This window comes from Notolabrus celidotus, chromosome 17, assembly GCF_009762535.1.
Source record: "Notolabrus celidotus isolate fNotCel1 chromosome 17, fNotCel1.pri, whole genome shotgun sequence".
NCBI classification, from domain to species: domain Eukaryota; kingdom Metazoa; phylum Chordata; class Actinopteri; order Labriformes; family Labridae; genus Notolabrus; species Notolabrus celidotus.
This window is the reverse complement of record NC_048288.1, coordinates 26,169,393-26,197,344: the sequence shown is the minus strand read 5'-3', so window position 1 is coordinate 26,197,344 and position 27,952 is coordinate 26,169,393. Positions and strand designations below refer to the sequence as shown.

At 40.8% G+C, this 27,952-nt stretch overlaps 1 protein-coding gene across 4 annotated transcripts; it reads left to right on the top strand.

Annotated features, from left to right (window-relative positions):
• Positions 1-654: 654 nt before the first annotated feature.
• tnk2a (tyrosine kinase, non-receptor, 2a) lies at positions 655-26,676 on the top strand. Of its 4 annotated transcripts, XM_034706160.1 has the most exons (21): positions 655-860; positions 2,066-2,170; positions 10,196-10,358; positions 10,593-10,663; positions 10,918-11,124; positions 11,655-11,804; positions 11,915-12,010; positions 12,345-12,526; positions 12,667-12,793; positions 12,916-13,062; positions 14,565-14,659; positions 15,167-15,361; positions 17,294-17,385; positions 17,546-17,590; positions 17,692-17,927; positions 18,055-18,264; positions 18,348-18,991; positions 21,322-21,457; positions 23,342-23,437; positions 23,952-24,079; positions 25,301-26,676. In XM_034706160.1, exons 3-21 carry the CDS (start codon positions 10,196-10,198, stop codon positions 25,305-25,307), a joined length of 3,027 nt encoding a protein of 1,008 aa, XP_034562051.1. In that variant the 5' UTR covers positions 655-860; positions 2,066-2,170; the 3' UTR covers positions 25,308-26,676. The 4 variants fall into 4 exon arrangements, with proteins under 4 accessions (XP_034562051.1, XP_034562052.1, XP_034562050.1 ...); XM_034706161.1 differs by lacking the exon at positions 23,342-23,437; XM_034706158.1 differs by lacking the exons at positions 655-860; positions 2,066-2,170 and adding an exon at positions 7,830-8,387.
• The last annotated feature ends 1,276 nt before the right edge of the window (positions 26,677-27,952 follow it).

The window sequence follows — 27,952 nt, the reverse complement described above, 5'->3', positions numbered from 1 at the left end:
TGAAATAGTTTATGTAGAACTTGATCAAGGAGAAATAACATAACAGTACACAGGCAGGAGAGTGCAGTGCAATGCCAAGTCAGTTCTGACAGACAAAACCCTTGGCATGGTATTTATTCCCTCTGAAGACGACACTAAAGTTAGATAACCATGTTTGGACAATAGGAACACAACAAGTGGGAAGAAGACCTGTGCTCTAGTTCTGGAGACAGTAAGTCGGCCATAACACATAGATAAAGACAGGAGCAGGGGGAGAGACCTTGACTACTACCCTGACACTATCTCGCCCGTCACAGACGACATAGGAAACAAGTTACTCTAAACATGACATTTAGACTGAAAGAATACAATAGTTAAACATTCTTAGATACATATATATAAGACTATGAAAATTCCACGACACTCACTCTGACATCTCTCCCTAAGCATGTTCACTGCATGTCTGTGCATTTGTATGTATATACCAAAAAACTGTATGTGTAGCATGTCCAAATATAGCATGAGTGAAAAAATTGAATTTCCCCCCTGGGGACTAATAAAGTACCTTTTTTCTTCTTCTTCTTTATGAAGATTGTAAACATGTGCTCTTATTTTGAAGGCCAAAACTTCCAAACCGGAAGTGTACTTATTTCGCTCGTTCCGGCTGCTTAAAGCTAACTGGAGCGTTCTCTGTGCGCGTGAGGGACGCACGGTGACGCTCATAGATCACAGCAGACGCGTCCTGAAATAAATGGAGAGAAAGAGAGAGAAGGAGAGAACTGGTTTTGCAGGATTTAATAGGTTCAGGGTAAAGATCTTCTTCTGCAGCTGAAGACTCAGACTGACCGGAGGAGGAGGACGGTGCACGGACGTCTTTACAGGTCGGTGTAACGAGGAGGATTCATCCTCTGGCTGCTCTTGTGTATAATTTGTAAGATGTGAGATGTTGCATCAAAACAAACACAAATGAATGAAACACGAGAATGCATATGTCGCTGTTGTGTGCAGCCTGTTGGGAAGCTGCGGTGTTGACATGTTTACTAACAGACAGGCAGCTGGGAACTTAACGTGACTGAAGCAGGAGGCTAATCAGCTCTGAGAGAGAGATCAATTATGAGCTGCTTCATGGAGAGATGGACAGATCCATCCTCCCTCTTCCTCCATATTCATCTTCTGTTTTTCTTTTTTGCTTTTCATTCCTAACGTTGAAGTTCAATTTTGTTAGAATAAAGAATCTTGTCTATGTTGATGTTAATTATCAATGAATATGAATGAATGAATGTGTAATGTCAAATTACAGTCTGAATCTGGTCTTATTGTATATAAGTAGTTTTTCACATATGGAATAATTGCATAGGTATTTAAATGCTAACAGACTTAAATATTTTGTTTTTGCATAAGTACAGAGTCATAAAAGTGCAATGCGCAATGATGATAATTTAATATATGTATATTTGATATTTTATATGCGTTTTTTTGATATAAAGGGGCAATTTCATAAAAAAATTTTATTTTGCAACATGAAGAGTTGAAAGCAAGCGTCAACCTCCGATCTTAAAATATGAGTCCAATGCAGAAGTGCTAAAAACTGCAGTTCATCGAGGATCCGCTTGAGGCTGGCTCCGGAAGTACCAGAAACCACATACACACCAATTCAAAGAAGCTGATCTTTACAGCAGAAATAAACAGGTTTACAGCCTGGTACAAAAGACGACTGTAGTCTTGATAGCTCATTTCTCAATCGGCACACACTGTACAGGGGTGATTTTTTTTATCTAACAAGGCAATTTTTTGAAGATATTGAGATCACGAGTCTTCCAATCAGAGGCACAGCTGACTTCAGCAATATGTGCCTCTGCCGCCGCCGATTTGCTTCAAAACAGCGCTTCAGAAACAGATGGGTGACGTCACGGATACCACATCCATATTTTATACAGTCTATGGTCTAGACGCACCCCTGCTTGTAGGTATAAAGATATATAGAGTATATATAAATATTTTTAGATTTAAGGGTTCTTTAAAGTCCTCTATTTAGTTTTTCTCTTGTTTGTTTCTGTTCAATTCATTTTTCTTTCTGTGTCCATAGATCTTGGATCTCTCCATACATGGCCTCCCCCAGGTGACCTCTGCTGACCTCAGTCACTCCTGGCTGCAGCTTTAGACTCCTGATCCACCTGAAGACATCTGCAGGGTGAGACAGACTATAATTAAACACAAACTGTATGAGACCACTGCAGAGAAGACTGTCTGAGCTTTAGTTTTGTTTGTTATGTATTATCCTTTGACATATAAGCTACATTAAGCTCTTTCAAGTTAGTGTTACAAGGTTCTTTAGAAAAACATATGAAGCATGACTGCACGCCATTAAAAACCATAACTAAAGAAGTCTATTGATAAAAGATTTGACAAACAAAAAGCCCTGTTACTGAAAAACACTTAATTTTATTGGAGTTTTGTCTCATTACCCGCTGCTATATAAAACCACAAGGCCAGGGGAGAGTTTAGAGAGTATTTTAACATTTTCTTAAGATCAGATAAGATAATACTTTATTGATCCCTGGGGGGAAATTCAGTTGTTGCAGCAACACAGACATACTGTAAGCATAAATTGAAAATACATTTAATAAAGTTAAAATGAAAATAAGAATAAAAATGTAAGGTATATACAAATGTTACACATGGTGTAAATAGTTGTAATTACAGGCAGTAGGCAAATATTACTCTGCAATGAAGGTTGACATGGTGAGGTTATGGTTTGGTTATGACCGATTGTAAGAAATATAAATGAATAAATATATACGGGTATGTAATATGACTGTATGAAGATAAAGAGAATAGTAAAAAGTACTATAGTACCATGATCAGTTGTAATAAACAATAATAATATAATATAACATAGTATAATGTAATAATAATAATTCTATAATATAATGTAATATGCATTATAATATATCATCAGCCAGAGAGTCAGTACAAGATGAAATAATGATGATGATGATTCTGGCACTAGCTGTGTCTTTGCTTTGAGTTGCACTTATCAACTCTTATTAAATATCAAAATTGACTTTGTGACCAGCAAACAAAAACTTGAACATGATTGAGCTCTAGTATTTTTTTAACATAAAAGGTAGTTTGTCCAGACAGTTGAATAGTTTATTAAACTTACTTATATAGACATCTGTTTAAGATGTTATTCCTGATTGATTCATTTAAATTGAACTGCTGTAAAATATTCCCTGTAGTACTCCAAACTACCTCTAGGGGTGCATTCACCCCCATTTGACAACCACTGCTCTTTTACACCAACAAGCATCCACAGGTCTGGGAGAGGTGCAGTTTTACTGATGTAGAAGTAGCAATACTGTAGTGTACGTATTCTCTGATGGAAGTTAGAATTATTTTATTAAAGTAAAAACATGTATCCTGTTAAACAACCTATTTTACTTTAATGTTTCTTATATTATAATAATAATGGTTGAGCTTCTATCCAAATATACAGTATATAAAGAAGGGTAGATTGTGAATATGGCCTCAGGATAAATAGTTTTATCTGTAACCACAACAATGTAGTTGTTTTATATTTATTATTTATTTGAACCTGCAAAGAAATTAAAGCATCAAATAGAAGTAAGGGCATTCGAAATATTTCCCTTCAGATTTTAAAACAGTATTACACTGACATACTCATGCAGCTTTGTATGAGTCAATTATTTGTCACCACTGTCTGTGTTCTTTTTAAAATATTTGGACACATCATATTTTCCCTGCTGCCTCCTCTGGAGAATATAAATAAATCAATATATAAATAAAGGAAAGCTAATCGTCCCGCCTGAATCTCAGGTTTTTGATGCTGAGATGAGAGTAAAATAAAGCATCTCTGTTCTCTTCATGTCAGTGAACCAAAGCTAAATTTAGATTCCCTATCTTTAGAGCATCGCCCTCGATAAAACCAAACACATCCAGAGATGAAAGCTCTGATTCTGTGCTCAATTAGGCCTCTGACGCACAGAAATGAACATGCATATGACATGCACTCACATATTGTTCGTACAGAAGCAGATTCAGCCCCAGTTGTTATCTTATTCTTCCCTAAATGTTTGTCTAAATGCTCAGTGAAGCTAAAAACCAACTCGTTCCGAACAAGCACCATTCAGATGAGCTCTACCATTTAAGGCACTTCAGTGAATTATTGAATTATTTTCATAATGAAGCTCACAGGATGAGGCAGATTAGATTCATGTGCACATTTTTATTTTTGTCAGGAGCTCAGTGCAAGCAAGGATAAGCTTCAACAAATCCAAGAGGCCTGAATAAATGCTGCTTTCTCCTCAGATTTTCCTCATGCTTCATATAATAATTTATCCAGCTGTGAAAAAGCACTGTATTGTTAAATACAGACCTGATCAAAATCTTAAGACCGGTTGAAAAATTGCTAGAATTTGAATTTTGCACATTTGGATCTTAATGAGGTTTTAAGTAGAGCTACAATATGCAAAAGCAAGAAGGGGGAGTGAGACAAAAAGCACTTTGAAAAAGTAATTTATTGAAAACAACAATTAAACTGAAACAGGCTGTTTATCAGCTGATCAAAAGTTTAAGACCATCGCTCAAAAAATAACAAAAAACTCTCCAAACCAGAACAAAAAATGTTCTCAGTAGGACTCAGTAATGAGTAGCTCCACCGTTCTTGTTAATCACTTCAGAAATTCGTTTGGGCATGCTTGATGCGAGTGTTTCCAGGAGGCTATTGGGAACATTGCTCCAAGTGGTGAAGATGGCTTCACGAAGGGCATCAACTGTCTGGAACTGATAGCCATTTTTATAAACTTCCCTTGCCATCCATCCCCAAATGTTCTCTATGGGATTTAAATCAGGGGAACATGCAGGATGGTCCAAAAGAGTGATGTTATTCTCCCTGAAGAAGTCCTTCGTCAAGCGAGCATTGTGAACTGCAGCGTTGTCCTGTTGAAAAACCCAGCTGTTACCACACAGACGAGGGCCCTCAGTCATGAGGGATGCCCGCTGCAACATCTGCACATAACCAGCCGCCGTTTGACGACCCTGCACCACCTGAAGCTCCAGTGTTCCACTGAATGAAAAAGCACCCCAGATCATGATGGACCCCCCTCCACTGTGCCGGGTAGAAAACATCTCAGGTGGGATCTCCTTGTCATGCCAGTAACGTTGGAAGCCATCTGGACTGTCAAGGTTAAATTTTTTCTCATCAGAGAATAAAACTTTTTTCCACCTTTCAATGTCCCATGTTTGATGCTCCCTGGCAAAGTCTAAACGGGCAGTTTTGTGGCGTTGAAGGAGACGAGATCTTTGAATTCGTTTTTTGTTTTTGAAACCCTTTTCCCGCAGATGCTGTCTGATGGTTATTGCGCTGCAGTCGGCACCAGTAAGGGCCTTAATTTGGGTTGAGGACCGCCCTGTGTCTTGATGGACAGCCAATCGGATCCTCCGGCTCAGCGCAGTGTAAATTTTTTGGGTCTACCACTTGACTTTTTTGTTCCATAATACTCAGGATCTTTCAAACAATTTAGAATGACTGTCTTACTGCGTCCAACCTCAGCAGCAATGGCACGCTGCGAGAGGCCTTGCTTATGCAGCTCGACAATCTGACCACGTTCAAAAAGAGAAAGCTTCTTAGTTTTAGCCATTGGGAGGGCATGACAGTGTGAATGCCTGACAGAAAATGAAAATTTTGAGCAGATTTTGGCTTTTATAGCCTGTGGTCTTAAAATTTTGATCAGCTGATAAACAGCCTATTTCAGTTTAATTGTTGTTTTCAATAAATTACTTTTTCAAAGTGCTTTTTGTCTCACTCCCCCTTCTTGCTTTTGCATATTGTAGCTCTACTTAAAACCTCATTAAGATCCAAATGTGCAAAATGCAAATTCTAGCATTTTTTCAACTGGTCTTAAGATTTTGATCAGGTCTGTATGAGTAATCTGCACCAACCTGTGAGATTAAAGTAGATTCAGTTTAAGTTGTATTTCTTTTGCACTCCTGAGGAGATTGTACTTGTTTGTGTAAAATCATTAGAATATGACGATACAGAGAATTTCAAGGGGAGATTTTAAAGTATTTTGACGGTCTTAATGTGACATGATAGGAAAGGCTTTCAGACAGATATCTCTAGTATTGGCTACAGCTTTGTGGACACACAGGTGCTGAAGTCAAAAAGCCCAAACATGGTCTAGATGTTCAGGGTCATTGCCTGGATGGAGAAGTACTGCTTCACCAAGCCAAAAATATTCAACTGCTTTAAAACCTTTCAACAAAACAAAATTGCTACAGAATCGTGAGTGAATCGTATCATGAACCAAAAATCGGATTCAAATCAAATCTTTGGTTGAGTTTATCCTTACATCCCTATTAACTGGTGACTCTAAATTGCTTATAGCTGTGAATGTGAGTGTGATTGGTTGTTTGTCTCTCAATGTCAACCCTGTGATAAACTAGAGTCCTATTCAGGGTGTCCCATCTCTCGCCCAGTGACAGCTGGGATAGGCCCCACCCATCATGACCCCGTTCGAGACCATCAGTACAGATACTGGATGGATAATTCATGGATGAATAATGTCATGGGTTCCTGTGTGTTCATGGTTTACTAAGGTCTGTGAGTCAAAATGATTTGCACTCAAAAAATAAAGAAAAGCAACAATCCTCACACTTTAGAAGCACTAACATGTTTTTTCTTGGTAAAAAAAAATAAAATAGAATAAAAAGGATCTAGAGTTGGAACTTTGCTTAGTTTCATAGTAGACTTGTCATTTTTATAAAGTTGTTTATGTACAACCCAAGTTCCCAAAAAGATGTAATGTAGAAAATGTTGACATAAAGATTTCCTTGCTTCGTCCCCAAATGCAAGTTCAAACTACCATGAAATGAGGGAACCTTAAATAAACACGATCCTAAAACTTTTCTTGAAACGTGTTGTCAAAATTAAATTAAAATGAGCAGATATTTTTCATAAAATTTCAAATGTTTTTAGTTTTAACATTTAAAGCTGCTGTTGGTAGTCTTGATATAAACATCAGTTCTGAGAGAGATTTTGAATGTCACCACTACCCTACCCTCTCTGCTGTTGTAACCTCACCCACAAAAGGGCAACGTAGTGGGGCCTCCACTCGACCAATCAGGACAGAGGATTGGAGCTATGATTGGTCAGTCATAACGGGAACTAGGGGAATAATAACATTGCTTGATACAAAGGCATTGGAAAACACAGAGATTTCACCATAATCTCAAATTACTTCATTAACCCATGAGTACCGGTTATTATGACCTTTTCTCCAAACCCAGCAGAAAAAAGTAAAGATTGTTACACCATTCTTACCAACAGCAGCTTTAATATGTATTTTTCGTACCTTTTTTAATTTCACAAAGGGTTCCAATTATTTGCAAAAAATCATGTTCTGTTTTTATTATCTATTATTAGAAATCCGCGTCCCAAATCTCTCTTAACTGGGTTTGTATTCGCTCATAAAAAACAGCTTATCCTGGAAAATGTGTAAAAATTGCCTGTAGCCCATAGATATGTCTAAATCGGCTTTTGTTGTCATAACAACAGTCCGAAACCTACACAATACTGCAGTTCTTTCAAAAATGGTCTTGAAATGAGCTGAAAGCTGATTTACCGCTTCACATCGCCATCCTTTAGAAATGTTCTGCTTGTTTGGGTCAATGTCAAGCTTTGCTGGTGCACCATCTGCATGCCTCTCAAGTGCATGCTGGGAACTCTCTCCCTGCTATTTCTCTTTGGCTTGACCGTTCATCCATTTACCCATCCATCTGTCCACCTATTTGTACCCAGAGTTCCTCCCCTCCTTCCTCCCAAGATCTCTCTCTCCCTCCCTCCCTCCTTCCCTTTCCATCCTCTGGTTAGAGCTGCTGAATTATTAAACATCAGACTGGGCTCGGCTGTGGAGCCAGGAGATAGATGGAGAGCCAGTGAGATGTAAAGATGGAGAGCGGAAGAGGGAAGCATGGAGGTGTCCGACACTGCAGGGAGCTGTGAGTCAGCATTGAGAGAGAGAGCACGAGTGGAGAGAGGGAGAGTTCATAGATAGGTGATACGGCTGCAGAGAGCAGCGTCAAATGCCTCCTGGTGCGTTTGTGTACGTGCGTGTGCATGCGCCTATCGATTGAAGAGAGAAGGTCACAGAGCCGGGAGGAGATTAGCGAAGCAGACTCAGGGAGCTAACGCCTCCTCTGAATAGCAGCTAGACAGGAAGAAGAGAGACAAAAGAGACGGAGAGAAGGACGAGAGGAGCTGCAACAGTATGGGGGAGAGCTACGTGTACCAGAGACTCCCCTACGCCAGAGGAGAGGAGGAGGGGGAGGAGGACGAGGAAGAGGAGAGAGACAGGGGGATCCAAGAGAGAGTCGGGGGACAAATGGTAAAGTCTGAAGTTGTGGGTGGACCTGCAGTGGTTCTTCTTCTCTGTAACGCCAGAATGTGTTTGTGTGTGCAGGATCAATATGTTCTTGTGTGTGTGTGTGAGGCTGCTTGTGTGTTTGTGTTTGTGTGAGGAGTGTAGTTCTGCAGACACAGACTATTGAGTGTGATTTTAATTTGATTAGTCCAGTGGTTCACAATCAGGGCCCTGAAGAGTGGCTTAGATCATTGCCATATGCTCTACCTCTGAGTCTTTGATCAGTCTGTTAGTCCAGTTTCTCTTAACTCTCAACACCTCCTTTGATTTTGTACTTTTCTGATGGTCAACAACATTTGATTATGATAAGAACCAAATTAAAGTGAACGCTTCATAAGTTTAAAAAATAGATATAATTAATACAACTTTAGCAATTAAGAACAAAATGAATATATCAAATTAAGAATGGAACCACATAGTGTACAAACAAGCTATTGATTAAGACAAAACATTCAAATCAGACAGGTTCAAAACTCTTTGTTAATGTTTAGCGTTAATCAGACATATATTTAATTATAAAAATCATAATAATTAATAATCTTTATTTATATAGCACTTTTCAAAAACAGGGTTACAAAAGAGAATTGTGAGGAAGAAAAATAAAAGGAAATAAAACTATGTTGAATAAAAAGAACAAAGGATAAAAGAATAAAGCAATCAGAGATAAGATAAGATATTACTTTATTGATCCCCGGGGGGAAATTCGGTTGTTGCAGCAACCCAGACATAAGTACAATCAAGAATACTTTTAAATAAGTAAAAATAAAAATAGATAAATAAAGAGAATACAAATTTAAGATACATACAAATGTTACAAATGGTTTAAATAGTAGTATTAATAGTAATAGTAATCAAAAATCAGAAAAATATCAAATTTAATTATAAAATCCTGCCAATGATACTGCCTAAAAAAAGATCATAAGGGTACTATTGCTGTTTCATCATGCGTAAATTAAGGTTTCTCTTCATAATGAAAAATTATGTTTTATTTATTTGCTTTACTTTTTTCTCTGTAAAGCAACTTTGAGTACCAAGAAAAGCGCTATACAAATACGATCAATTATTATTAGTAGTATTATTTTTTGAAAGTTGCACTAACAGATGATAGGGATTTATTCATTAGTTTCATGTGCTTCTTTAAAGAAATAATAATATTATTGAATTATTTCATAATATAATAACCCTCGTTTTACATTTCAACCACCTAAAATGAGTTAACCCTAAAGTTTCCTTGAGTTATTATTGCTCAATCGAAGGCTATACTGAAAAAAAAAACCATTAAAATTCAATCTTGTTTAACCTTTCTGTAAGTCAGAATGCTTCGTCTGTCTAACCTGTTAATAAGGTTTCAGTTATTGGTGATATTATTTGTGTGAAAACCACAGGCTGTGTCGCTCATTGGTTTCTGGAGAGGCATTATGAAGCCCAGTCATGGTTGTAAATCAGAAATTCTGTCTATCAGCTTTTAATCTAGAAAAAGTCACAGTGGTACCAGGCTGTGCACATGTTTAATTCTGCTCTTAAATATTAAAATAAGCTCCATTGGGGGTTCCAGGGATTTAGGAACCAGCCTCAAGTGGACTCTGAAGGAACTGCAGTTTTTTTGCACTTCCTCTCTGACACTTGAGGTCAAAACGTAACAATGCCTTCTTGTATCCTCCTCTTTCAGCGTAGTGCCATATATCTTATTTATGCTTATAGGGGCACAATTAACTGTCAACTTGAGTGACCTTGCATGTGTAGTAACAGTGGCTTATTGTGTGTGTGTGCAGATGCAGGGTGAGGAGGGGACGGAGTGGCTGCTGGAGCTGCTGACAGACGTGCAGCTGCAGCAGTACTTCCTGCGGATCCGTGATGAGCTCAATGTCACGCGACTCTCCCACTTTGACTACGTCAAGAATGAAGACCTGGAGAAGATCGGCATGGGGCGCCCTGGTACGTCCTGTCATTTTGCCAAATTTTCCCTTTAAACTAATTTTTTTTATCTCATAGTAATAATGACATGTTGGTAGTATTAGTTAAATCTGTCACTTCTACTTCACCATTTTATTTTTGCTCTCTGAAAATGAGCTGTTTATTGTAAAAGTGTTATTTTGGTGCTTATCCTCAGATTGCATCGGCTTAGATCTCAGTATAACATGTTTTAATTGTTTGATCCGGATGTTTCAGGTCAGAGGAGGCTTTGGGAGGCTGTCAAGAGGAGGAGGGCTCTTTATAAACGCAAGTCCTGGATGAGCAAGGTGCAGATCCACGCTGCACTACATAACACATAATCCGATATTCAGTCCAACACTTGATAAAAAGGTTGCAACAAAAGCCGACCTTGCTTTGTGACAATGAAATTCCAAACACAAAGACATGAACAATAGCTTCAGTGCCAGAAACACTGCTAGATATCAACCTTTAGAAGTTTTACAAGATTACTGTGTGTCTTCAAACTGTGAGCATATAAAGGAAAACCTAACACCTGCTACTAAATCTCCCGGGCCTGTAGGTGTTTCCAGTGAAACGACCTGACGCGGACCCTCAGCTCCCCCTTCCCGGAGGCGCCTCATCCAGCCCTGCCCCAGGAAACAGCGACTCAGCGGCCTCCCTCACCTGCCTGATCAGAGAGACTGAGCTGCAGCTGTTGGAGCGTTTGGGAGACGGGACATTTGGCGTGGTGCGGCGAGGGGAGTGGACCGGACCAAACGGAAGAATGGTGAGATTCAGAGAGACTTTAAAAACTGTGAGAGATAACAAATTGTTGGGTTTGAAAAATTAAGAAATGTACTTACCACATTTAAAACAGAGTTACAAAGTGCATCACTATGTTGCATGTTTGAAAAACTGTAGAAAATAAGAGGGGAGCCAGAATAGAGCCCTGTGGGACACCACAGACAAGAACGGAAGAGTAGAGGGCCTTTCTTAACATAGCAGAGAAGTACTTTTTGTGACGATTTGCCTCACTAATGCTTATAAAGTTTTGTAGGTGGCTGATTTAGAGATTGTAATCAAAAGCTAAGCTAAGAAGAAGGAAAGGCATTCAGGGGGAGCTGGCGCCAAAGGCAATTGAGAACAAATAGCAGTAAAAACTCTGGTAGATCTTTTGGCATGGGTGTAATGACTTTTACCGAAATTGGTTTGTAAAAATAACTTCTAAACTGTCCTGGAATGAATTCAGCCAATCACAGTCTTTTGTATTACAGCAGTGTATTTGGTTGTTTGTAAAGCTGGTTTGTCTCTTCTTAGTTGACAGTTGCGGTGAAGTGTCTGAAAGCGGGCGTGTTGGACTCGGACGGTCTGGACGACTTCATCAGAGAAGTGAACGCCATGCATTCACTGAGTCACCAGAACCTCATCCGCCTGCACGGCATCGTCCTCACGCAGCCCATGAAGATGGTAAAACAAAAACACATGCTATATTATTACACTATGCACACATACTGAAGTCACAAATTACATCCCTGAAAGAAACTTTTTATATCATTTGTCTGTGTGTGTGTGAGTAGGTGACTGAACTGGCCCCTCTGGGTTCCCTGTTGGACCGTCTGAGAAAGCGTCAAGGTCACATCCTCATCCTCTCTCTGTGCAACTACGCCGTGCAGGTCAGTTAACAACAAAGACATTAAATACACACGAGGAACTGGAACTTGAAACAGTAAAAATGTTTGTATTTGGTGTCTGTTATGTCTCATTTGCAAAAGATTGCAATTGTAAAGTGTACAATGTTTGCTTTTGAAGACGTATAAAGTTGCAAACAACAGAATACTCAAGTGAAGCACTACCTCAAAGATGTCCTTAAGCACTTCAGTAAGTGTACTTAGGAAATGTAAGACAAAGGCAGTGATAAATATAACTTTAACTGCTGAAGCAGAAATGTTGGGACAAGTATTCCCTTGCACAAACCTCATAATTTATGTCACCACTTTGTGTTGGTAGGTGGCGTGTGGCATGGCCTACCTGGAGCAGAGACGTTTCCTCCACAGAGACCTGGCGGCACGCAACGTTCTGCTTTCCACCAATGAAACTGTGAAGATCGGGGACTTTGGTCTGATGAGGGCGCTGCCAACTCACACAGACCAATACATCATGGAGGAGGGCCACAAAATCCCCTTTCCATGGTTAGAGGAGCGTCCTGTTTGCACGAAATTCAAACTCTGATCAGTGGTTTAGATTTCGCTCTCCACAGTCCTCCATAGTGTGTGATATTTTTCTCTTTGCCATTCTGTATATCTCTTACCTTGGCTTTTCCTCTCTCCAGGTGTGCTCCAGAGTCTCTGAAGTCTCGTTCTTTCTCTCATGCATCTGACACCTGGATGTTTGGGGTCACTCTTTGGGAGATGTTTACACACGGACAGGAGCCATGGATGGGCCTGAATGGAAGCCAGGTACATCTACACACACACACATAACCCCTTTTCTACTTAGCGCGAACAACTTCAAAGATAAAACCCCTAAAAAGTTAAAGTCTACCATAAGATCATTCTATTATTTCCATCTGTGTGTGCAGATCCTCCACAAGGTGGACGTTGAAGCTGAGAGGCTGAGTAAACCAGAGGATTGTCCTCAGGATATCTACAACGTCATGCTGCAGTGCTGGAGCCCCAAACCTGAAGACAGGCCCACCTTCATCGCCCTCAGAGACTTCCTGCTCGAGGTTGTACCATGGTTTAAGTTCTGTTCATTTAAAGTCCAATGCTAATGAACGAAGGCCTGCAGTAACATCATGCTCCATTAAGAGAGACGTATTAGCCATTTTCTGTAAGAACAGTGAGAGGGAGAGATGTCTTATTCTCTGTATGACCCTGAAATAGTTTACCACGTAACAAGAGCCTGCCTCTAAATTCAAACTCTTATCAGTCATTTGAAACAACTGGTTTAATGGCAAGTTGTACCAGAAGACAAAATTACTCATGGAGGTTGAATTTTACTTGGAAAGCTTTTAGAGTACCGCACTGCTTTCCTGATAAATGTAGACTTTTAAGGTTGACTTAATGTTTTCAGATTTTTTTTAAACCACAAAAGAACAAGGACATGATTTGGCAAAGCTAGCATGACTTGTTGTGTCTAAATAGATACATTGACAAGTTGGAAATATCTAGTCTACGCCTGATAGTGCTAGTTTGTTTTTAAAAAAACCCTGAATTAATAAATAAATCAACTATTTTGGAGTTTTAATTCAAACAGGATCAGCCAGCTTGCTCACAGTTGTTTGTGAGTCATATAGCATGTTTTAGAATTTGCATTGTACAAAGTTAAGATACTGTTCTTGAGCAACCTCAGTTCCAGTTAACTGATGAGATTGGGTTCAATTTTTGAGATATAAGACTGGACGTCATTTATAAATCAATCAATCAATTTTTTTTTATATAGCGCCAAATCACAAAAAAGTTATCTCAAGACGCTTTTACAAACAGAACATAACATAGATTGTACTCTATGTTATATTATTAACAAAGACCCAACATCAAGACAGGATAATATCCAGTCCCCTATTACTGACAGGACTGGATCTTATCTCATCTTAATCCACCATGAGCATTACACCTCACAGCATTTAGCAAGTTACAGCGGCAAGGACAAACTTCCTTTAACAGGCAGAAACCTCCAGCAGGACCAGACTCATGTTAGACAGACATCTGCCTCAACCGAGTTGGGGTTGGAAAGAGGGTTAGAGGAGATGAAGAGAGAGAGAGAGAGCGATTAAAGTAAAGTGATGAGACGGATAAAAGTAGTAGTAGTAGTAGTAGTAGCAGCTGTTGCCACTGGAGTCCGGCACATCCACAGCAGGGACTCATAAAAACTCATGACAGTAGCAAACAGATGAATGGTACAAAATCTAACCATGTTGAAGAGTTTTATTTTCTTGTAGACTAAAGCCAAAAACCTCCACGGTCACTAAAGTGTTGTGTCTGTATTAGTAAAGAAACATCTGCTCGCTGCAGACCCACTGAAATTGGTTGGTCTGTTATACTTCCTCAAATGTGTTCAACTAATGTGGACGAAATCAGATGATAGAAAACCAGATTAAGTCAACTGCTGAAGTGGATTTGTATTAATTGCTAAACTAATTTGATTCTCCAGGAAAATGTGACCAAATGATGAAAATAAATCTAATTGTAATTATTTTGCATGGCTCCTTCTGTATTTGTGACACAGACAATGCCCACTGATATGAGAGCGTTGCAGGACTTTGAGGAGGAAGACAAGCTCCAGATTAAAATGAACGACGTCATCACCATCATAGAGGGAAGGTCAGTGTGCTCTAGATTGAAGTCACGATCTTACAAATCATTCAATTTGGCCAGATTATAACAAAGTTATTGGTTTTGAAAGAAGCGTGTATGTGAGTCAGCGCAGAATGAAGGTCATTTGTATGAGACAACAAATGCGTCTTTGACTCTCATTAGATTCCATGCGTTGTGGAAAATTACTGTAATTACTGTCCTGTTAGTGGCCTATTACTGAGACATGAGGCTTCTGGAGAGGGGACAGACGATCATGTATTTACTCCTCTGTTTAGGTCCAGCATGACTTTAGTAAACTTCTTCTGTCATTCATAAATTTCACTAAGTGTATTCATGTGACAGAGAGAGTTATTTGTACCTAAGAAAGTACAATCATTAATGAATTTTATCTTTGAAAAAACCTTGGGACAAATTGAACAAATAAACATGATATATCGAATGTAGTTTTTTCCTGGTCATACTTTTGTGTTGTTTTTTAATAAACTCATATACTGTACACGTGTGTGTTTTCAGGGCAGAGCACTACTGGTGGCGAGGTCAGAACAGGCGGACACTGCGCATCGGTCAGTTTCCCCGTCACGTGGTGACTTCAGTCGCCGGTTTGTCCGCTCAGGACATCAGCCGACCTCTCAAGCACTCCTTCATCCACACCGGACACGGGGACACAGACCCTCACAGGAGCTGGGGACACGCAGATCGCATAGACAGGTTAATAACAACCACATGTAGACTTCGAGTCTTATCCACATAAACTGTGAGAGCAGCGTTTTACTTTGTAGTTAATTTAATAGGCCTTAGGAGGTGAGCCTTTAATGATCTCTTGATGAGAAATCCAGGTGTTGCTGCAATGGATAGATAGATAGATAGATAGACAGACAGATAGATAGATAGACAGACAGACAGACAGATAGATAGATAGATAGATAGATAGATAGATAGATAGATAGATAGATAGATAGATAGATAGATAGATAGATAGATAGATAGATAGATAGATAGATAGACAGACAGACAGACAGACAGACAGACAGACAGACAGACAGACAGACAGACAGACAGACAGACAGACAGACAGACAGACAGACAGACAGACAGACAGACAGACAGACAGATAGATAGATAGATAGATAGATAGATAGATAGATAGATAGATAGATCGTTATTGTCCTTAGCAAGGAAATGTGTTGCCACAGTCTGTACAAGCATACATACATGGAGAAGCATACATAATAAACAATAAACACCTACCCAGCCTCACATCAATGGTGCACATCATCACCTCACATGAACCCACATATATACACACAGGACACATATGTAATCAGGACATATATATACACACATATATATACACACATGATACATTTCTGGGGTATTTTGTTCAGTAGTGCTATGGCAGACAGGACAAAGCTCCTGTCAAACCGGGCTCGTCGACAGTAAGGGGATCTATGTCTATGACCAGACACAACACAAAAACTGATACAGGTACAGATAAATGAACAAGTAGAAAATCAACTCTGGCTGTGTCAGGCACTGATGGTATGTAGAATAAAAGTATAAAGGGATCAGTTTTTATGGATTTGTCTTTAATCTTTAAGCTGCAAATGTAGCTGCTGTGATGCAAGACACATTCAGACTTTACCCTGCTATAAGGTCTGTAGCGGTAGGAAAACCAGGTGTTTAAGTGTGGACCCAAAAGCACAACCGGAGGCAGATGAAGCAGTTAGGTGAATTAATTGAATGGAAAAAAGGGTGGAAGGAAGGGATCCAGGGTCCAAGGCATGAGGAGGGAATCCGAGGAGAGGTGAAGACTAGAGACGTAAGGGCTTGAGGAGGAGGCTGGTGAGTGAATCCAGGGAGAGAGCGTGGCAGCGATTGGGCGGTAGCACTTGGGACTCATGGAGGCACTGGAAGAATGAAGGACAGTAGAGTTAGTCACTGGTTAAAACACACAAAGCTGTAAAGCTTGAACGATTGAATAATTCACGAGAGAACTCTAGAGAATGTGCTGAAATACCACATCAGATGTGGGAGTAATCTGGCACTGGAGAAGCCTCACAGCAGGGCTTAAATTGCAGTAATCTGGTGCAGGTGTGAAGGTGAAGGGGGAGCCGCCCAATCTCTGTGAGGGAGAGAGAGAGACTCCACACAGGAATTCAACTTCCAAGAATGCCAACTTAAAAATCAATCAATCAATCAAACAATTATTAATTATGTATTTGGTACATCTTGAAATGCAGGACTCTTGAAACTGATTATTTCTACTTGGTGGTTCTGCGATTGTAGCTTCCACTGTTGTCCACTGGAGTGCAGCAGTGCACTCCAGTTCACCCACAGATGTACTAGTTTCACTCTCTTAGAACGGACTCCAAAGAAACCTTACAGCTGCTTGATCATCATCATCAAGCCTTGAGATCTTAGTGAACAATGTCAGGGACAGTTATTGTAGCAGCAGACCATGTTAAGGAAAATTTAATTGTTTGTCTGCAGCTTTTTGTGAAGAAGATGTGATCAGGAATCACAGACTCAGATGATACCTGGTTCATTATTTGGACTAGAGGTTTTTTTCTAACATTTATGCTGTTAAGCTTCAACTTATTGCCATTAAATGTTATTCACATCATGTCTTCTGTCTTGTAGTCTGTATTTGGGGAACCCTATGGACCCTCCTGATGTCCTAGGAATGGATCCAGGTATTGCAAGGCCAACAAAACTCCCAAATCGTGCCAAGAGTAAGTATATCACAAAGTTAAACACATATTAGAAGTGTTTTGAAACAGTAAAGGCATCAGTGTGTTGTTGTTCTCACAGTAATGTGAATAACTGAACTCATTAATGTCATTTAAAGTCACTGAGTGAATTTAAAAGGTATTCTGCCTCTCTCCTCATCAGAGCAACCTCCTCCTCGTCCACCCCAACCTGCTGTCCTGCTGAAGAGTAAGCTCTCCCCTTTTTCTCTCTGTGCTGTTTACATGTTTACACCTTTACACACACTCTGCTGTTGTTTTTCTCTAATCGATGTTTCCACGTGTGTCCAGAGCCGTTCTACGACTCTGTGATGGACGACTACGACGACGATGACGACCCCAGCACTTCATCAGGGCTGAAGAGGCTGGGAGTGTCTCTGGGTCTGAAGCTCCGGCCGTGGGAGGGGGGCGGCGTGCGCTCGGCCAAAAGCGAGGTGTCGCTCATCGACTTTACTGACGACAGCTTCAGCTCGACCACGCCTTCGCCGCTCACTGAGTCCCGGCAGCCGGACGAGGACACACTAAAGGTAACGTCCCTATCACTTGTATGTATGTAGCCTCCCAGTATGGTGTGACCTGATGAGAAAGTTGCATCATTGGACACCCTCTATACATCGGATTAAGAGCTCTAAAATGTGTAACTCTCTCCCTCAGGACACTCCATCCATCCTAGACTGGCCTCTCCCTCAGCCAGCTTACGACGAGGTCACCGCAGACCTCGAAGACCAATCAGAGGACCAGGAAGTGAGGTCCATCAACATAGGCCTAACTGAAGAGACGTCCGCCTCAGGGGGCAGCAGCGGCGGTATGTCAGGCAGGAGCGAGTCTCAGTCAGCTGATCTCTTCCAGGAGCTTCAGAGAGAGGTGCAGAGTTTGTAACAGCTGGTTTATAAAGTTCACGTCTTTAAGAAGCAGACATGATGCTAATATTTCTTTTTTGTTTGTAGGTGATGGTGAAGCTGCAGGTTCCAATGTCAACAGGCCGTTCTCTCCCCTCCTCCCCTCTTCCTCTGCCTCTAGCACCTTTAGGCCCCTATCGACAGATCCACTTGCCTCCTTCCTCCCCTTCCTCCAACTCCACCTCCTCCTTCGCTTCCTGCTTTGAGGACCGGCCTGTGCTCCCCCCTCGCAGCCCCGTCCCCCCGATGCGCCCTTCCAAACACAACCTCCCCGCCCGCTCCGCTAACCCACAGTCCCGCTCCAGCTCCATCTCCCTGGGCGAGCCCGACGACACGCCCCCCCAGATCCCACCCCGAGACCATGCCTTTTCTCAGCCAGGCTCACGCTCCTCCTCTCCCCTCCCACTCATCCCACCACTGTCCTCCTCCCCCGTGATCCTCCCTCCTCCTCCCCTCTCTGTCTCCCCTCGCCGGGCATCCGGACTCCTGGGTCCCCTCCTCTCGTCCACCTCGTCCCTGCCTCCAGTGACATCGCAGTCCTCACGGCTCACAATTCGTGGCTCCAACTACTCGTCCAGCTCCTTCCTGGATCCCCTCCCCTACCGTGAGGCACGGGGCCTATCCTCTCTGATAGAAAGCTCACAGAGTTCTGTTCCCGCCCCCTTGCCTGATCGACCCGCTTATATGGAAAAGTACGTCACTGATACACTGATTCACTCTCTACCTTTCTACATGGTCTTAAGATTTATCCTGAAGTCTGATTTGCATTATTACAGCCCAGAAGTGGGTTTCAAGATCCTGTCAGCACTCACAGTTGATTGTTTTAGGGTGTCATAGGGAACCACAATCAAGGCCACATGGAGAGGGCCTCTTGACCTCCAAACAGAAAGCCTAGTAGGTTTAATTTTCTGTCTACCTCCTACATTGTGTTCCATCATGCCACTGATGTTGACCAATGATATCAGAGAGCGCTCTGCATGCACAAAGTCACAAGTGCTGCAAGAGGACTATAAGGAATTCTGGTCATAACATCCCTACCTGGGTTAATGTCTTACCTTTACAAATGCACAGAGGCAGATCTTTTTTGTAGCTTGTATGTCTCATCATTTTCTGTCTCTTTGCAGAGTTAAGTTGAAGCTTCATATTTGCAGTACTTTTATCTAAGAAGGCAATTTAACAGAAAAGCAACATTTAAAAATCCCATGACAGTCACTCAGTTCAGTTCAAGATGTGATGTGTATTTTGTGGTTACATCAGTTTCCAAAATCGCACTAAACATAGGATTTTTTTGAAACCTACAAATGTAGTACACGGCACACTGGATTTGAAGATAGTCTGCAGTATGACTGTTCTGTTGGATCTGGTCTGCAGGATGCTGTTTCAGGCATCTCTGGATTTTCAGTTTCGGAAAGCAGAAGTAAACAACGGCCAAGCTGATAGGGAAACTGCTTCTTTAGCATCACTTGTGATTTCTATGGCATTTAATGATTTTCACTGCACCTAAAAACTGAGTGCACCATGTCAGATACAGAAAAAAGAAGAAGGAGAACATTAGAGCTGTGCATTGTGGGAAACAGTACGCAAGGGAGTAGTTTTAGCATACTGCAGATTTTGCACTTGTTCTCATACTACATACTGAATTTTGGCCAAATCAATACATACTGCTAGTATAGTAGGCGGTTTTGAAAACAGCCATGTCCTCCCAGTTCATTCTGATTGTAAAGTACAGGGAACATCTGTGTGTCTTGATGTTTTAGCAGATACATAAGCTCACAGAACACTAACAAAGCAGCATGACTGGATACAAAGTGAGAGAGCTCTCTCTGACTGACCTGGATCTGTCTCCTGTAGGAGCGTTGTTCACTGAGGCAGAAAAGCTTTTCTCTTTCCACAGGTTTAACTTTGTCTCTACTCTGTTTTTGTTCTGTACAATCTGCAAGATATGTATGATCAGTGTTATATTTTTATATCATATTGTACATTATTTCGTCTCTCCTGTGGTTATAGAGCAGACAAAGAACACCTTATCATGTTTATTTGGATTACTGTAGTTCCTAAAGTATGTTTACATCAGCTTTTTACACACTAATAAGAGACTTTTAAAGCAAATGGAAGCAGAATCAAAACTTCAGAGTAACTGGGAGAAATTCAGAAGCATAAACTGATCTAAAGTATCATTTTCACCACATTTCGAGTTTGACACTTCAAGCTCTTGGGTTCTGGTTTGGACTACGGGTTAAATCACACACCCATGTACATAGGCTTTGAAGCAGGAGGCCTGAGACTCCAACATGCAGCCTCTTCCTGCATGTCATTCCCCGCTCCCTTTCCCCAGCTTACCCACTTTCCTTTCCCCTCACTAAAGGCTATATTTGAGATAAATACAACATACTTGTGTGGAAAGAAAGGATGAGTGCTCAGTGAAGGAACCCACCTCACTATGCCTTTATTGATACATTTAGTAGGCTACCCCATGACTCCTGATGTCCCCCAAAGCCTGAGATAGAAAGGACAGATGGGGAGTGAGAGCCAGCACTTCACTGGGGTTATCAAGTGGGCTCCTCCCTTCACTGATTTTTCCTTTAGTTCGGCCCACAACACCTCAGAGAGGCTAAACAGTCAACTCTGGCATCCCAGAGCACTCCCCCTCCATGCCAGCTCCCACAGTCCATCATATCCACCAGCAGAACACCCCGATTTAATAACCCAACTTATACAGTCTTTCCACGTTCAACAGACACAGGCTCTGTACATGCAATCTCCAGGTAGTGACAACACTGATACTACCTTCTCTACCACCTGGCCTCTAGAAACCCCACCCCCCCAAACACACAGCAAAAAGAGTCTGTAGCTAGATATTCGAAGACAGGGAAGGCAGAGCCAAGTAAAGGTAGTAAAGGTGTGGATCATATCATATAAAAGCTTTGATTCAGTGTATACGTAAATGAGAGTGTTGTTTTTAATCATCTTTTCAGAACACTCCTCTTACTGACTTTATTTTTTCATTTCCTGTTTTTATCAGATATGGATCAGCCAACATGGCAGCAGTCAAACCCATGATACAACAGCCAGGAGGAGCCAAACCAAACTCCTCCTACAACAATAACAATGGGCGCACTCCAGCTCCCATCATGCACAAGGAGCAGAGCATCACACAGGTAAGAGGAATAAATCAAAATGCCCTAAATCAAACTAACCCATTTCTGTTGTTTTTTCAACAATGAAATATTTTAGAGGATCCAAACACTAAGTGAAAACTCTCCGATTGGCCTCTTCAGTTAGGTAGAGTGTGTAGAAATGGGCATATCTGGCTGTCAGATTCTGGATTGTAATGCTCCTTTGCCCACGCCTCCTGTCGGTGGTCTCCTGTGAAACCATAATCAAATCTATCCAATCATTAGCACCCTTTAGGGGGTCTGACTCTTGACTGCTTCAAAATCTATCTCTTTTAATTTTTGTCCAGTTATGAAGCAGACTTAATTAAATATTGACGCCACTGTATGAGCTGCAAAAGCAAACTAAGCCATCACCAAGAGGATTGATTGTTTTTTTGCAGAATCCTTAGCTGCAGGGTCGATGTCAGGCACCTTCAGTGAGTTACAGAATGCTGCAGAGATAGCTAATCTCCCAGTGAGTGAGGCATTAAACTGTTAAAACACACATACACACCACATACACACCCATTCAAAAAAGGCTATCTTTACAGCAGAAATAAACATGTTTACAGCCTGGTACAAAAAATGAGTGTAGTCTGGATAGCTCATTTCTCGATCAGCACACACTGTACGGGGGGTAAATTTTCCATAACGCGGCAGTTTCAAAAATATTAAGATTACAAGTTTTCCATTATGAGAGGCACAGCTGACTTGATTGACAGGCGGGAACACTGTAGCTGTTGACTAGGAGGCTCAAAGCCTGTCTCTTTACGTCACACTCACTCAACAGATGTTAGGTTGAGTTCAGCATATTCAATATTGCTCCCGCCGTTGATTGGCTTAAAAACAGCGCTTCAGAAACAGATGGTGACGTCACGGATACTACGTCCATTGTTTATACGGTCTGTGATTTAACCACTTCTTCCCTCTCACTAACCCCTGCAACACCTTTGCTGCCCACACTCTGCTGCTGTTTGTTAAACTTTGCATCCTCCTGTTTAGTCCAAATGTCTGTTTTACCCTTGTGGGGGATTTTACAATGCACTCCATGGAAGCAGGCTGCTTGATTAACCCGAGGAGTGCTGAAACAGAGCCTATAGCTCCAAGCGTAACATTATTACCATTTGGCAATAAATGGTTAAATCTACGACGAGAGTGTTCCTGACTGAAATGCCAGTTATTTAATTGGCAAACATAAAGTGGATGAAAAACACAAAACGCCATAGAAAGATGAACTCTTGGGGGATGTACAGAACAAACGAGCACAGCACTTCTTACAAAAGTCTGATATGATATATCCACAAAGTCGAAAACTCATGTGTATCTTGGCACAGTTTGGCTCCAGGATTGAGCTCACAGTTGTGCTTAATACAATATCAACAGCAGCAGGTGCTGCAGGAAGTCAGTTCACACACATGGGGATTAAAAGCCTCTGTGGGTAAATGTGAACAAGAGGATGACAGTGTTCCGTCAAACTCACCTGCTGGCTGCTTATCTTGTTTGCAGTAGCCTGCGCTCAGATGTCTTTCTCTACTGCCGTGTTTGATTAGACTCATGGCACAAACTGCTTTTGTCCAAGACCCTTTCTTTCCAAGAAAATCACAGGATGGAGGATGTCTGGTAACCTCCCAGGGGCGATTGATTATACTATACAAGCAGTACCACAAAACCATCTTACAAACAATAGAACAACGGAAATGAAAAGAGCGGAGTATTAAAACAAACACACAGGACATAAAATTACTCTCTGGTAGGATGTACTGTATCTGCGGCCAGACGGAAGCCACGAGAGCTCTTTAAACATCTCAGATCTTCAATTACAGCAGGAATTAGCCTCCAGGGTTTTATGTTTGTCATTGGACAGTCAGTTCATGGTATGATTGACAGGTCCAAGGGGCAGTACACGGTGTCACGCTGGAGGAGTGTCAGACAGCTCTGCAGAGTCACAACTGGAGTGTCCCTCAGGCCGTCAATCATTTGAAGGTACTCTGACCTGTTTATCTTCACACTGTTTCATTTTAATATGACTTTGTGAGCCTTGAGAGCTCGACCCAATCTGTTGTGTCCCTGAGTGGATGTTTCACCAGGTACTGTAAAACAAGAGCGCCACATAAAGTTTGTTACAAATCAAGCCCAAGTTCTCCTGCAGTGTTGAACTGTTCTGTTTTTTGTTAAAGTCAAACACTCTTTAGATGAATGTTTGGAGTGGCTCAGTGTCATTTTCATTATTCAGATACACACACACCACAAAATGCAGTTTTTTTTAACAAGAGATTCAAGAAAACTTCCCTAAAACTTAATCTGCTGGTGCTAAAGATTTTGCAGGTTTTGCAGGCTCATGATTTGAAACAGGCATTTGTTACTGAAACGACAGCAAGGCTTTAAATTTGATCTGTTGTCATTGAGAAGGTTTTTAAAATGCATCTTGACATGAAGTATAAACAGTGAAAAACATGCAGAGGACAATAAAAACATGCAATCTCTATCTGTATCTCAGGTGGAGCAGTTGTTTCGTCTGGGCCTGCGCTCCAGAGCCGAGTGTGAGGAGCTCCTTCAGCGCTGTGACGGGAACCTTGAGGAGTCTAGCACGCTCATGCTGGACTCTTATGGACCTCATCGAAGCATGTGGGTACAACTAAACCAGTAAAAGTCACTAAAGGAAGACAAATCAGGAACATTTGGGACTGTTGGTGTTCCTCAGGGTTTCATTCTGGGACCACTTTTGTTTTCTTTTTGTACGCCTGCCTTGAATCAAATCAATCTGTAGGAACAGCATCTCTTAACACTTACATGCTAATAATGCTCCTTTGTAGTGCTTAAAGTCTGTATTTTGTGAATCTTATTTTAGTTTTAATTTGAATGCTTATTTTATTTAAAATCAGCCAAACCTTGTGTATAACTTATTTCCTCCAGAAGTTTCCTAAAATGCAAAACCAGTCTGAGTGGCTGAGTTTTAATGCTTAGTTCTGGGATAGTTTGCTGCAGGTACATTCTGATATACGCCTTTTTTTAAATGAAATGTTGTATTTTTTTCCATTATAAGTTAAAAACAATCATCAATCATTATTTGTATAGCGCCAAATCACAAGAAACGTTATCTCAAGACGCTTTTACAAACAGAGCAGGTCTAGACCGTACTCTGTTATGTTATCAACACAGACCCAACACCAAGACAGGATAAGATCCAGTCCCCTCTTACTGACAGGACTCAGTCTGAATCCCCCATGAGCATTGCACGTTGCAGTATTAACAAGTTACAGCGGCAAGGACAAACTTCCTTTAAACAGGCAGAAATCTCCAGCAGAACCAGACTCATGTTAGACACCCATCTGCCTCGACCGAGTTGGGGTTGGAATGAGGGATAGAGGAAAATAAGAGAGAGAGTGATTATAGTGATGAGACAAATAGTAGTAGTAGTGGTAGCTGTTGCCGCTGGGGTCCGGCATGTCCGTATGAGCTGGAGTCTGGAACGTCCACAGCAGTGACTCAGAGGCAAGAGAGCTCAGGGACTCCAGAAAGGTCTATGGTTACTCACTTTAATGGGACAGGAAGAGTAAATCATAACTTCAGCTGTAAAAGTTGCTTCTTTTACAAATGTGGATAGAAACAATCTGTATTTCTACCTTTCCTCAAAAATGTCCTTATTCTTGGGGCTTTTTCATGACTTCCAACTAGGAAGAAAAGCAAAAAGGTGTGCCATGGGGCAAAGGACAGTGGGTAGGATTTGAACTTGGGATCTCCACTTTAAAGATTTAACCGCTGAGGAAAGCCGGCAAAAGACTGAGAAGAGATTCTGTATTCTTGCTCTCATAACTCCATGTTCTCTGTCTATCCGTCTCCTCCCAGGAAGTGACAGCAGGAGGACAAACTGAGCCGTGATCAGCCACAAATGAGCTCGAGAAGTCACCTGGATCAGCACACCGGTCCTGACCTGCTGGATGACTCATCTCTACAAGGAGGACACAGTAATCATTCTTCATGAATGGAGAAACATAAAGCAGTATACTGTATGTGCCTCACATTATGTACTGTGAACACCTGCAATCACCTGTGTCATACACACACATCCTCAGCTAACAAAGCGGCTCGTTGAATGAGTCACAGTTTACTTGAACAGTTGCTGTCAGTGTTTTTTTTATGATCGCATTTGTCGAGAGATTTCAAGTTTTTTTTGCTGCAAACTTATTTTGGGTGTGAATTGTGCTCTGGAGGCGTGCATGTTAAAGCACATACAGATACACTGTAAGCTTACATTCATACTGTAAAACACTAAATGTCCATGCATTTTTTTTGCTGTTCATAAAGCTATTAAATCAGGGAAATGTTAGCTTATGTTAAAGATGTACTTGTATGTTAGTATGAATCTGTATGGACAGGATGCTGTATTTTGTATGGCACTTTACTGAGTGTGTCCATATTGTGAGGACACATCTGCTGGTCAGAAGATGATAAACAATTTATACAGTTGTGGATGAAGTAAGGCTTTTTAGTCTTCATGAAGCTGTGATTTGTGGAAGGTTTAGATTTTTAATTTTGTCCTCACAGAGGCATTACGATCAAAACAAATGTGAAAATATCCACTCTCTCCTTATGGTTACAGGGTTTTAGCCTTTTAGTTCATCCTTCGCAGATCAGATATTTAATATATGGATGTTACATATTTCTTTCTATAACTCAACGGCTGCATGATAATCAAAAACACAAGCTGAAGCATCAAAGGCAACTGCGTTTCTTAACCTTTCGCTTGAGCAGCGATGCAGGTAGTAATCCCCAAGAGCTAAACAGATATACGTTAGTTTCTGCAGATATTGATCTTAGATGTGGCGGCTTACTGTTTAGGAGTAAAAAAGTGGCTTAACAGAGTAGAAATAGATATCAAATAGTCTGTTCTTGTTGCTGCTTTGCATGGAAAGAGGTCATAAGCTAGAGGCTGCTCTCTTCTGCAGGACAATATATTTAGAAGTATTGAATTGTTGACTGGAAATGTTTATGTTTATGTTTGTTTGTGTGTGTGTGTGTGTGTGTGTGTGTGTGTGTGTGTGTGTGTGTGTGTGTGTAAGGTATCCTTACCCTTCTCTTATGCTCTGCTGTAAGCTCTCGTAGTCATTGTTTGTGACGCTGACTGCTTATACTGTAACATTACAGCAGCTTATTAATGAACAATGCAAACATGGCCTCTGTTGTTTTTATAATAAAGTGAAATTGAGTCTCTCTTTTCAAAATGTTGGCATCTTTTTTTATAAATATTGTAAAAATACAGCAAACATGTAAGTGTCCACAGATGTCCATTGTCGTGAGGTTCTTTTCTCCACTCACTTCTTTGCATAAATCACATGGCGTTATTGGAAAAATTCAATGGTGGAATTTTATTGGTTTTTATTTTATTGGCCTTCCAAAAGTGCAGTGCAAATGTTTACAAAAAAAGGGAAAAATCTAAATCAAAATACTATTTTAAAAAAATGCATACACAAAAGTCCAATAGGGCACGAGTCCACAATCACTCGTAAACCCCAATAGGAAAGAAAACCCCAGTGGTATTTGGAAAAATCACTGCTCAGCGAGTTCTCCTCTTTGCAAGCCAGACAAGACTGAGAGAACACAGAGTAGCCTTCTTTTAAACCCAGTGGCTCCTCACACTGGGCGTCAATAATTACACAAGTTTAACCAAAATCATTTCTTTTCAACATTTAAAGTATATCAACATTTGTAAACAATATCACCTTTAACAACAATACTACACACACCAATAAAAGAGAACACATCACACCCATTTTAGCCTCCCTTCACTGGCTGCCTGTGGGTTTTACCCTTTTAAAGCCATAAATGGACTGGCCCCTGAGTACCTAAGAGAGCGTCTAAGGATGTATGTCCCCTATTGCTGAATGAGATCCTCCAGCAGGTCCCTCTTGGAACTTCCTAGAGTGAATTTAAAAACCACAGGTGACTGGGCCTTTGCAGTCAGGGCCTCGTCACTCTGGAATAACCTGAGGAGATCAGGCAAGCCACATCCTTCCCCTCTTTTAAATCTCTTTTAAAAACACCCTTTTTTTAAATGTGCGTTTATTTCTTAATTCATCACTGACTTTTTAATTTCTGCATGGTTTTTATTAGTCTTTTACTCAACTCAATTTAGTTCTCGTAAGCTCTCTCACACACACACACACACACACACACACTTTTTATGGGCAGGTGTTTTCTCATGCCCTCTAAAGAGAACCAGAGCTTTTTTCCAGTTAGTGAAACCAGTGCTCACAAATGTGTCATGTTTCAATCAATCAATCAATCAGACTTTATTTATAAAGTGCTTTTCATACAATGACATTGTGACACAAAGTGCTGTACAAGAAAAACAACTTAAAATAGAATAAATTAAGAAAAAGATCCCATCCCCGACCCCAAACCCACCCCATAATTCTAAGGTTAACAACACAATATGCAACAATAGTAATAAAAACAATAAAATAAATAAATAAATAAAAAATCTAAATAATTTGCTGA

What these genes read in the sequence shown, in the direction of transcription:
- tnk2a (XM_034706158.1), top strand. Translation starts at nt 8,271, where the DNA reads ATGGGGGAGAGCTACGTGTACCAGAGACTCCCCTACGCCAGAGGAGAG. An exon ending in CGACCCGCTTATATGGAAAA is followed by an intron (nt 18,992 to 21,321) that starts GTACGTCACTGA and finishes TGTTTTTATCAG; the next exon opens with ATATGGATCAGCCAACATGG. An exon ending in AGGAGCAGAGCATCACACAG is followed by an intron (nt 21,458 to 23,341) that starts GTAAGAGGAATA and finishes TATGATTGACAG; the next exon opens with GTCCAAGGGGCAGTACACGG.